At 38.9% G+C, this 12,318-nt stretch overlaps 1 protein-coding gene across 1 annotated transcript; it reads right to left on the bottom strand.

Moving 5' to 3' along the window:
- Nucleotides 1-388: 388 nt before the first annotated feature.
- On the bottom strand, nt 389-11,738 carry mcm8 (minichromosome maintenance 8 homologous recombination repair factor). Its single transcript, XM_065959825.1, has 22 exons — nt 11,570-11,738; nt 11,007-11,143; nt 10,794-10,940; nt 10,496-10,561; nt 10,306-10,388; nt 10,059-10,208; nt 9,636-9,733; nt 9,357-9,555; nt 8,717-8,802; nt 7,722-7,867; nt 7,501-7,575; nt 7,274-7,409; nt 6,763-6,793; nt 6,394-6,531; nt 3,760-3,820; nt 3,550-3,630; nt 2,884-3,079; nt 2,561-2,774; nt 2,261-2,470; nt 2,039-2,115; nt 1,036-1,225; nt 389-858 (listed from the first exon to the last, which is right to left on the bottom strand). Exons 2-22 carry the CDS (start codon nt 11,134-11,136, stop codon nt 766-768), a joined length of 2,607 nt encoding a protein of 868 aa, XP_065815897.1. The 5' UTR covers nt 11,137-11,143; nt 11,570-11,738; the 3' UTR covers nt 389-765.
- Nucleotides 11,739-12,318: the final 580 nt, after the last annotated feature.

Below are 12,318 nucleotides of genomic sequence, written 5' to 3'. Positions count from 1 at the left end.
AGTATTATTTTCCAAACTAAAAAATGTAGTATAAACAACATGAGATCACGTGTGTAAAATAATTTGGACGACACTACACCTCTCCTGGGTGAAGTTACTGAATATTTAATGCATTAATATAAAGATGCTCCATCTGTGAGGATTGTAACACCATTGCTGAAATTTTTATTTTTCCCACAAAATATTTTTAAAAAGTTTAGAAGGAGAATTGGTATTTCATGAGGTCGAAACTTGTCATATAATTGTTTTACACTTAGACGATGTCAGTGGATAAATGTTATTTCGTCAGCATTTAATTTAGGAGCATGGTATCACTGGAAGCACATTTTCCAATGACTTCTTTCTAGATCTTTACTAAGCTGCTAAACAACATTCTTTAACACACAAGCAAAAATATTCAATTTTATTTACAGAAAAATAACAGTGACATTTTAAAACATCAAAAAAATATATAATTTTAATATATTTTATAGAACACAAAAGCATACATGTAACCCTGGACAGTAGGGATGTATCAGGTTCATGCTGAAGTTCTGTGTGTTATCACTGAGCCAGATGACACTTTTTTAAATAAAAATTGTGTGTGAGTTTGTACTGGAGTCTTTTATGCAGGAACTTCTCCTTCAGTAAACTGTGTTTGCTCTCAATGAACCCATCTGTCCAGTCTGTGTCAGTGGTTATGGTTGTCACAGACAGTTCATAAAGTCACTCAGCAGTCTGGGGGATTTTGAGTCTGTTCTTTGAGTCTGTTGCAGTAATCAGTAATCAAACGGTCTGCAGTTGGTAAAGCTTGGCTCCTTTCTTCAGCAGGAAACCCTGTTCATTCAGGGAACTCACCAGACCTTCAAAATCCATCACCTTTAAGGAGTCAACCAAGGAATGAATATATTATTAAGCATGTGAACACTTTGTGTGACAGCATCGTTTAAAATAAACTCATGTCCTGAAATAATGGGATTGCTTGTTCAAGGAATTTTATGTATATTAGTCTGTTCTACTTGTAATGTTCATTTCAGTGTATCTGTATGCTTTCACCTTGATGTTCAGTCTGTTGGCCACTGATCGAAGCGTCTGAAGGTCGAACTGCTTCTGATTGGTTTTCTGTGCATGTAAATGCAGAGCGTTGACCAATCGTTTTCCAGCGCTGCGCTGACTCATTCCCGACCCGAGCTGAGAACGTTCGAAGTCCAGATTGCCGAGACCATCTGAGTATGTATCAACCAGACTGCAAATCAAAATCACACACACACAAACACACAGGCAGAGTGAGTGTATAATATCTCAACATCAGGGCAGAATGACGTTTAATAGATTTTTCGACAGGATGTCTTTAGTCATAAGGTTTCTAGGAGCATATGGCTGTGTGAACTAGAATTCTTTTGATTCTGTATATCATGCAAATGACTATCAAGACCCTTCATCTTCTGAAGGCTGATATTAAAGTGAACAGACAAAAATAGCTTCCACTGGTGAGAGAAACTCCTGTGTACTTGCTGTGAATCTAAAATCCCCCTCTCAAAATATTATTGAGATAAAAAAATTAAATACCAAATGGATGTAACTTTGTGAAAGTGGAAGAATCTTATTCTAGAAATCCACTTGGCTTGTATTGTGCTTATTGACTTCAAGCAAACAGCATTTTTTAGAATGTTTTTTTATTTGAAATAAACTAAAAGTACTTGTGCCCTATTGAAAGGATAAGCGCTCAGTGAAGAAACCCCTCATCCGCAACAAAAACAGCGTTGCTACCTTCAACAGACGAAGGCTCTGTTCATGCGAGCAACATTGCCGTTTACTACCTACCCTACCACATGGCCTTTACCTTACCTAGTTTCAGCTCGTGAAATAAGAAGAATACATCCTTTTTCTTTGTTGCATGTGATATTAAACTGAAAATCTTAAAGTTCTGGAATTGGACAAATGTAGCCATTTGAAGATGCTAACCTGGGCTACAGGAGAGTTAATAATTTACATTCATCACTACAAATATATTTGTAAGGCATCCCTTTGCTGAACAGAAAGACTTATGTAGTGGCACCTGTGTTTCATGATCTCCACCACATCCTCAGCGTCACTCTTTGTTGCAGTCTCTCTGAGGTCCAGCCTCGCTCTCGCCTGCAAATACACACACTCAAATATTGATAGTACAGGAGAGCGAGGAAGCCACTTCTCTTAATAAGGAAATGGTTCGTTATTAAACAATAAATACTTCTGAGTTTGCATGAATTGCAGATAAGTTGTCAAACATACAGAAACCTACCTCAGTCAGTCTTACTAACGACTCGAGCTGTCGTGTGGTGATGGGTGTGGCATCAGCAGAGTGAGCCTGAGATCTCAGTGACAGGTAGAAGTCCTGTAGTACCTGTGCAGCCTCAGGACACACTGTGGGATGGACGTACTGTCGAGCGTAGCTAATATACTTCCTCAGCAAACATGCTGGAATGGGATCCACACTTTCACCTGCAGGGATCTTGGCAGACAAAAAACCCCCACAAATTGCATGATTGGAAATGATCCTTGACATATGTTCTGCGACATTGGAGAATGCTTCATGTTTTACCTGCAAACGTTCAGACAGCGGCATATCAGAGTGCTCAAATAAGACAGAAGTCTCTAATTCACTGTTAATTCTGGTAACTATGGCGCTGCTCATTCGGCCTTTTCCTGCCCTGTTTGCCATGACGTGCTCAGACAAGCGGCGGTCATGTGACTCATCTGGGATGTCCAGGAGGAGGAAGACAACGTCAAATCGAGAGAGAAGAGCTGAACCCATCCTGCAGATAAGATTGCACATGTGCAAATTCAATTTGTATAGCTTGTATATTCAACAGCCGCTTAAAAACAATAGCTCTTTTGTTTATTTACTTTGTTGAGCTGACTTACTTCAGATTTTCAGAAACAGTCTTGCCTCTGTTGTAATGTCCTCCGATGGGGTTTGCAGCAGCTACAACTGATGTTCTGGCAGGCAGAGAGGAAACTATTCCAGCCTTAGCGAGGCTCACAGACTGCTGCTCCATGGCTTCAAGCAGAGCCTGCTGCTGGTTGCCCAACTTATCAAACTCATCAATGCAGCACAGACCTTAGAAGAAGCCAAGAGAGAAAAACAAGTACAATCAGGAGTGAGCGTGTGGGAAGATTAAAGAACAATTGAGACTCTCCAACAGGCAGTGAGAATTACAGCAATGCTGTGTCGAAGGCGTGGATCTCCAAAGCCGTTTATTTCTCAGGTTTCACTTTAAAGTTTGTTTCAATTCCTTTGTGAGTTGAGAAGTTTATCAGAAACCCTAGGGTCTTTTCAAAGCCTGAGGAACCTAGAGGCACTGCTGCAGTGTGTGAGAGAACTTTTGAGAAAAGGGTAGATCAGCAATGGCATAGGATTACAGTTCTAGTGTATTATTGAATAGTTTGACATTCTGTTTCGGCAAAGACAAACAATTATAAGTGTTAAAAGGACCTCCATGCTACCTCCAAAACAAATAATATGCATAACTTTACAAACTAAAGAGGCACAGACACTTTTTAAACTGAAGTGTCTACTCTCTTCCTCACCTTGGTCAGCGAGCACTAAGGCTCCAGCCTCGAGAGCATAATCTCCTGTTCCAGCGTCTCGGGACAAAGTCACTGTTAGTCCTAGAAAAAACAATATTAAATATTAAAATCCAAACTTGATTATAAATGAAAAAGATGGGAGTTTGAGCCGCAAACTGCAGCTATGGGACAACAAGGATGAGCATGACTTTTTTTAACAATGTACTGTACCTGTGGTGCTTGTGCTGTTGCCACACACATAGATTCCTCTGGGAGCCACATTACACACGGCCTACACACAGAAAACGTATGAACATTTAGGTATTACGTTTCTAAACATATTACAACTTCAAAGGGGAAAAAAGACCTTACAACTTCAATCAATCAATCAATCTTGATTAGTAATAGCATTCATTCCTAAAAAATGTTATCTCAACACATCTCTTAACTTTTATTCACCAAAACGTGCATACACACACTCACAAAAAAAAGGAGACACAAACAAGAGGGGAACTGTGGTACGGTACAGTTTTGCAAGCAGACTTAGGCCAAAAAAACAAACAAACAAAACAAAAGGAAAAAGTTAAGTAATTAAAATAAATGAATTAGAAAGAGGGACAAAATAAATAATTGAGCAAACAGGACAAAGAAAAACATGGGGACAGTATGGCAACAAAATGATGTAAAATAAAACTGGTGGATTAGGTTGTACACATGGTGGCGATTTTTGGTGTTATTTGTTTTTTTTTCCCTTTGTATGGGTGCAAACATGATGATTACCAAATACAGACTATTTGTAAATTATATTAAAATTGTAGTTATTCTAATTTCTTTTCTCCTCCCCGTTTACCTGCCTGGTTCTGCTGTGGCATTAACGCTCTGGCATAAAATGGTGGTGAGAATTGTGGAGTATATTTTGTTGAATTCTCAGAGTTGGTTTTTGTGCGTGGCTGATTGTTGTTCCATTGATATCTGTTGTGTAAGGAGGTCTAACCATTGTGATGTGCTGATCTTTTTCCTACTTTTCCAGTTGAGCAGTATTGTTTTCTTGGCGATAGTTACGGCTACAAGTAGGGGTATTAGGATTTCTTTGGAGTTTGTGTTAAGTTCATCCAGATTGCCAACAATGCAAACAGAGGGGGACAGTGGAATGTTGTAGCCAAGGAGTCGGGATAGTGTGGTGGTTATTTTCTTACCAGAAGTTGTTGCGTTTCCGTGTTGCGTTTGAGTTGGTTTGCTAGATATTTGCCTGATTTGTCATTGTGTTCGTTGTGGTTATATCTTAGTATTTGTAGTATGAATTGTGTTTTTTAATCAATAATGCTGTTGAGTTGATTTTTGGTTTCTCTAATGTCTTCCAGTATTTGTTCTGTGGAGTTTGAGATATAAATTATGCAGTTGTTTGAGTTTTTCTTCCAGATTATATTCCAATCTGTTTTCTTCCTTTTTTTTAAAATGTCAAGTATGAGATTATTTTTCCTCTTAACACTGATTTAGCTGTTTCCCAGATGAGAGTTGGTGAAGTATTTGCTGTGTTGTTTGTTTCCATGAATAATGTCCATTGTTTCCTAAGGTGTGAGTCAAATTCTTTGTCTTGAAGAAAGGATGTGTTGAATCTCCATCTTGAGTTGGTTTTTGGTTCAGTTTTGTTGTGCAGTATAAGGCTGATGGGAGCATGATCAGATGTGATGATTGGGTGGATTGTGGGGTCAGAGATATCTGCCATCGTAGAACTGCTTGTTAAAAAGTAGTCAATTCGTGAAAATGATTTATGGACTGAGGAGAAGTATGTGTATTCTCTAGTTGAAGGGTTTTGTAGCCTCCAACTATTGCCAAGACCAATATCTGTCATGTATTGTTTAATTATTTCTGTAGAATGCCAGTTTTTGGTGCGATGTGAGTTAGTTGAGCTAGCTACAGTTGGGTTGATAACTATGTTGAGGTCTCCACCTATGATTATAGTTGATGTTGAGAAATCCTGTAATGAAGTAAAGAAGTTGTGGTAGAATGTTGGGTCATCTGTGTTCGGGCCATAGATACTTGTTATTGTTATATTGATGTTATTAATTGTTCCATTGATAATGATGTATTGTCTTTCTGGGTCTGTTATAGTGTTTTTATGAATAAGTGGTGTATTTTTATTAATAAGAATTGAAACTAGGTCTGGACCCGAATATTCGGCTATTCAAATATTTGTTCGTCGGGTAGGCAATCGATTATTCATTTTGGGATTTGAATATTATTATTATTATTATTTTATTTTTTTTGTTGGGTACCTGATATTCCTATCCTCACAACGGTCAGTGAACGTCACACTTCAGTTCACCTTGGCCGTTGAAGGGAAGACAAAATGCCGAAGACTTCAGCTGTGTGGGAACACTTTAAATAACGTGAAGACAAGAAAAAGGCTGTGTGCCAAATATGCAATTTGAAACTGGCCTACCACAGGGGCACAACAAGCATGAAAAGTCACCTGAATGCTGTAAGTAGTTATTATATACTATATTTTGACGGCGTAAAGAAACGAGATCATACTAGCTAGCAAACTTAGCTTAGCCTTAACCTTTGCTTGAAAAATAGGTAAGACTCATTAAGTTAAGGTTGTAAAACGTTATAGAGACTTATTGAGCAGTGCCGTGCCGCTGTGGAGTATAGGTATTCTGTTTAACTGTAAGATGTTACTGAGTCGGAGAAATAAAAAAATAAAAATGAAAGAGAGAGGAGCAAAAAGAAAAGGAGACAAATTATGATGATGAAAAAATATGTAAAAAATAAATAAATAATAATAATAGAGATTAGGGGGTGAGTTCCAATTATAATATCTCAACACATTTAACAAAAGAGCAGGTGTGTTTTCTGCCTTACCTGTAACATCTGACTCTTTCCCAGTCCAGGGTCTCCCACCATCAGGAGGTGTGGGTCTCCTCTAACTGGGACGCTGTTCTTGTCTATGTGCTTCTGTCGGCCTCCAAACAACACCAAGGCAAGAGCGGCTTTTACAAGCTGGAAACACAAGAATCCACTATGTTGGTCTGACTTTTTGTTATTCTTTTGACAAATTGAAAAAGAAGTCTGAACATGGTGTGTATAATACCAGGTGTGTATAATACCAGGTGTGAATAATACCAGTGTATTCTAACTAATCACAAGTATCCCTTTGTAAATTGTGATGAAAATGCTCTTAGTGTTTGTAATCTTGTTATAAAAAAAAAAAAAGAAGTGTACCAAACTCACCAGGTGGCCATAGATAGCAGGACACAACGATCTGAAAGAGGTGAGAACATCGAGTGTTTCATGGCTTTTTATTAGTCAACATCAATGTGCTTAAATAGTCTCTACAGGGCCAAAAGTACATGTTGACAGTAGGTGCCCAATGAGGCTGCAATGCTTACAACTTAACACAAAATATAACTGACGTTGGATGAATGAAAAATAATTCTGAAAAGAAATGTTCAGATGTTCAATGTTCATCCTAAGGTGTTGTCAAGCCAATTTGTTGCCTGCATCAAAATGTCGAATTATGTTGGCAGGGATAATTTCCAGGCGAACCTCGACATTATTATAGTGAAAACCACTTTCCCTGGACTGATGAAAGTAGTGTAACATCTTTTATAGAAGATCCAGTTGTATTCTAGATAAGTAGTACAACCCACAAAATGATAAATTATGCTTTAACCAAACAAACAGGATGCTTTAACTTTTCTAAACAGTAGACATATTATATTGTAGGTTGTACATCTCTTACTGTACTATGAGTCTCAGCAGGCCAGGCTGTGACTGGATCTCCTGGATGGCATACAGCTCCTTCAGACTGAACTCCTCCCTTCCCGAACAATCCTCTTGTGACCCTTCTGACCTCTGACCTGACTTGGTCTGCTGACCTTCAGATTAAGGTCATATATTATGTTAAATATAAATAGAACTGCTTCATATAATACGTTCAAATTCTACAAATTACACACTTTTCATTACCTTTAGAATTGCTGACTGACGTGGCTTCAAGGTAGAGGAGGAACATACACTGATCCTTGTTCCCCCGAGTAGTACCTGCATACATGTAGTGTCAGTCATAAGTATACTGGATGTAGCTAGTAGATTCTTAAATTACACAACTACCAGTAAAAAAGATAACGTTTTCTCCAAACTAACTCCCCCCTTCCCTGGGCAGTGTGTGTGTGTGTTTCAGTGTGTACCATCGTTGGTAACTCGGACTATCCCGGTCACTGTAACTGTGTCTCCAGGAACGCAGCTGTCACAGAGGTCGGAGTTCAGGTGACACTCCACAGTGCGTGGGATCCGTCCAGTCTCCCTTTGCTCACCCCCCATTAGCTCCTGCACCCTGAAGTGGGCACAAAAAATAATTATCATATCCTAGCTTAAGCATATCAATGGGGACCAAGGTAGGCGAAAGGCTGAACTGGGCAGTCTTTCTAGTGAAGAAAAGTTTTTTTCAACCTTTGCATGATGATAAGATGCATTATGCTGCATTCATAAAGCAGGAACAGAGTTTACATGAGTCTAATCAACTTTTCTCTATGTTTCACATTCATTCCCTTTCTCACCATTTTTCATGAGAAAAGATTGTAACCGATGAAATTTTCATTTTAATTGTTTTTCAGCTGATACAGATAACTGGCAAATACATGTTTTTTTAGGCCATCAGTAATAAGTTAACCAATAATTCCACAAATGATTTCATACTTATAAAGTTCATGTCATGTAGTTATACAAAACTGAAGGTAGGAGGAGGAACTATAGTGACAAAAATGACTTAATATCTCATTGCTAAAACAACCTGAAACAGAAGATGATTTTTTAAAGTGAATCATTTAGTCTTCCTGTAAATCTTTATAAAATGCCTGCAGCAAAAACGGGATAAAGCATTGTTAACAATGAAGTCAGAGCTACTCTGCACAATGAACTAGTGATGGCTCTACTTGTTATAAACGTCTTTTTCAACACTTTGGAGTTTAAAAATATCCGCAAGCCAAAATGTAAGCCAACATGATACAAACAAATAGAACTGTCACAGGCAGAGAGTTATCAAATCAACATTCTGATAAATATATTTAACCCGTTAGTTTTCATTTAAATGGCCCCAACCCTCATTAGTGAGAAGAATTGAACCTCATCACAGTTTTTCACAGCTGAAAGTGCATATGGATATAAAGATACCTGAAACACTTACTTGATAATCTGCCAGTCTACAGTGTGAGTGAGAGGCGAACTCCTGCAGGGGACGAAGGAACGACTGCGACACTCAGACTGGATACACTAGTAATACAAGACATGTATACATGCAAACACTTAATGGTAAACTGTAGATCAAAGTTATGCTATTAAAGGGGCTTTGTGTGTACCGTTAAAGGCAGGGTTGGTAATTTCCATGCTATCATCATGCTAGTTTTTGAAAATTACCAACCCTGCCTTTAAAGAAAATGTAACAAAAGCTGTGTTGCTTGTGGATACTAACGTGTGGCAACAGAACAGAACAGAAAAGCTTGTTTGAAGTTGTTGAAGTTTGAGGGCATACCTTGTAGTGGTGTGATTTCAAAAACTTGCTAACTGTTAAAACATTAAGTCGTTTTTTGATAATGTTTTAAATGATCGAAGTTTAAAAAATCATAATAGCCTGTTGTTTAACATTCAGAATGTTATATTATGTAAACCTCCCCGGAGATGATGGCCCTGTGTTTACCTGTTGAAGGAAATACTTACTTAATACTTTGTTAAATACATTAACAACCCCAATTAACGCCAAGTTCATTTAACGTTGCCACCGTGCATCCCCCCCCTTGACGTTGATCGGTTTTGCAGACCAAAAATACCTTGGTAGGTGTAGCATATTTCCCATGCTGCAGCGGCAGAGACAGTGTGTTTGAGCAGCCCAGGCACCTGAAGGCCATCCTGGTACACAGAGGTCTGATGTTGCTCACTCTGACCACTGTTCCCCTTACACACACCAGCCGTCCAAACACGCTTGCTCGCAACATCCTCAAAGGAGTCAGTGGTTCATAGTTAAACAGCCTGTGAAAGATTCACACAAAAACAGTCAGCTCCATTCACTCCAGGCTGCTGTATATGCTGTGCTTAGCTGTGCACTTTACCTTGCACTGATGTGAGGGATGTTGATGATTGGGGTAGCGTCAGGAAGTTCTTCCCCTTGCAGCTCAGCAGCCTGTTTCACTAAATCTAAAGTCAACACCTGAAACAGACACACACATAAATGCATTCTGGTATTTCATCTTCAGTTGAGCAGATACTTTCTTTGCCCCTTCAGAGTACTTTTTTTGATTTAGAAAAACATGCTATAAATCACATCGTATTCATCACGTTAGATATTCATGTAATGCTTTTGAGTAGTTTATAATAGTTGTGCCCCGTCTCTTCAAACATGAAGCCTACACAGTAAGTAGTGCTGTGCGCTGCCTATATGTCTATATCCATGTACAAGTTGCAACACCGATACTGAATGAAAAATATGGAACATCCCTCTTTGTACATGACAGCTTCATTTTGAGTGTGTGTACCTGATGAACTGCCACTCCCAAACAGTTGAGCATCACCTCTGGCTGTTCCTTCAGCTCTGTGGTCAAATCAGGGATCGCTTGACGCACCATTTTGTCTCCAGTCAGGTCTGCATAATCCACCAGAACACTTCCCTGACGCTCAATCTCATCCTACACACAAACACAAGAAGATAAACACACACCACATCAAAAGATGAAAAACCTAACGTTATAGATCAGAGATCTACAAGAAGACAATCTCGCCAACCTTGTCATACAGCTGAATCCTGGAAGTGAAATATTTCTCAAACACTTTGATCTTTTCCACACTAGGTGAGCTCTTGATGAAGCCTGTGGGAAATAAAAATTGTTACGGTATACCCTAAAAATCACAGGGAAAAACCATATTTTTGACCATGTGCAGCCTATTTGAAAGAGTTCCATCAACACACGAGTACCTTCTGTGAAGTACAGCATCCATCCTTTGTACGGACACAATCTATCAAGAGTTGTCTGTAAAGGGACTGAGGAGACAGTAGCATGACAAATTATTATTATTATTATTTATTTGTATTTCGTGTGATATGTTGCAAGAACATTAGACACTGTTAGTAATGTTTAAAAGTTTGTTTAAAATTCAATGTTTTCGAGAGGAGATACTTTTCTTTGAAGCGTTTTTGTTTTTAAACGAGAATGTAATACGCTTAAATCCTTTACATTTAATCACAGGATAGATAGAAACAGAGTGAAACTCACCTCTCTGATGGTTTCCTGATGCTCCCCCTGAAACACTGCCTCCTCCTCCTCCTGAAGCTCCCCCCGAGCCTCTCCCTGCTTCTCCTCCTCTTCCCCTCCACGGTCTATTCCCCCATCCTCCTCCTCCCCTCCATCCTCCACCTCCTCCTCTCCATCCACCACCCCCTCCACCTCCTCCTCCTCTCCATCCTCCCCTCCCGCCTCTCCATCCACCACCTCCTCTCCATCCACCACCACCACCCCCTCCTCCTCCTCCTCTCCCTCCTCCTCCTCCTCTCCCTCCTCCTCTACCTCCTCCTCTCCCTCCTCCTCTCCCTCCTCTCCCAGACTCCTCTCCACTCATAGCTTTCCTAAGACAAAGTACAAAAAGAGTGAGAAGTTGAGAGGGATACAGCAAAGTTAAGAGGAAATACTCTCTTCTACTTTTATTGATGAAACTAACTCCATCAAAAACAGATAGTTAAATGTACTAAAACGGAATGACTAGATTGAATGAACTCTTTGAAGAGAGCCTTTAAACAATCTTGAACCACCTGACAAATCGGCACATAAATCATCTACATGAGCAAAGTATGACTCAACTATAACTGTGTATGTTATTATCACAACTCATTTCTCTACAGCAAACCAACGACAAACCAAGGCTAAAGGCACAAGTTACGTTTTGAATAAGCAAAGAAACACTTAGACAAGCCTGAAGTTTGTTGTATTCACAGTTGTTACGTCATCTGAAACCTGTCGTTTAAACTTGATAGCAACAGACGTGTGACACAAACCTTTCGTTTTTCCTTAAAATTCAGTGGAAAAAGTCCGATATTTGAACAACATCCACAGAACGACGACTACGTAAACTCAAAACGGTGTGAAATTACAGATATTTACACCAATGTTTACACCAATGTTTACACCAATGTGTTGTCAAAGTTCCCTCCACTGACGTTAAAGCTTCTTCTTCGGCTGCTATTACATGCAACACAGAATATTCACGACCCTTCACCGCCCTCCAGAGGAGACTGAAGTTACTACAAAAATTACACTTAACAAACACTCTGAATTAATAATCGACCACAAATACTGCACTATACATAACATACATGCAAATAACTGTACTCAAAATCAATTATTTTGGCTTAACTCCTACTCTAACCACATTGGTTCCTTCACAGTTGAGCTCTCATGTCATTTTATCGATAGGTCTAGTTGAAATCTGTGTTTGGTGCCAGGCCTATAGGCTATTTATCTTCTAAAAACGTCAAATTAAGCATTTTATACTACATCCCTCACAGCCTATATAGGCTACCTCTCTCTATTTTTTCTTTCAACTCATTATTATTATTATCTAGGCTATGAGTAGGCTACGCAACCTACCAAAACATTTTATAGCATTTTATAGTCTATACACACTTTTTCTTTATCCCTGTTCTTAAAGGAATCATCATGCTATATACCACAAATATTTGAGTATGTAATTTTGAAGTCTAATTTTAGATATTATAGATTCATATTAAAGAGCATGAGCTTTATG

This window comes from Labrus bergylta, chromosome 10 (assembly GCF_963930695.1).
Source record: "Labrus bergylta chromosome 10, fLabBer1.1, whole genome shotgun sequence".
Classification (NCBI taxonomy): Eukaryota; Metazoa; Chordata; class Actinopteri; order Labriformes; family Labridae; genus Labrus; species Labrus bergylta.
Note: the sequence above shows the minus strand (reverse complement) of the source record. Positions and strands in the feature narration are given on the sequence as shown.

Coding starts and splice junctions, on each gene's coding strand:
- mcm8 (XM_065959825.1), bottom strand. CDS start 11,136: ATGAGTGGAGAGGAGTCTGGGAGAGGAGGGAGAGGAGGAGGGAGAGGA. Junction 3,821..6,393: donor GAAAGAGTCAGATGTTACAG/GTAAGGCAGAAA, acceptor TTCTGTGTGTAG/GCCGTGTGTAATGTGGCTCC. Junction 3,631..3,759: donor CAACAGCACAAGCACCACAG/GTACAGTACATT, acceptor TGTTTTTTCTAG/GACTAACAGTGACTTTGTCC.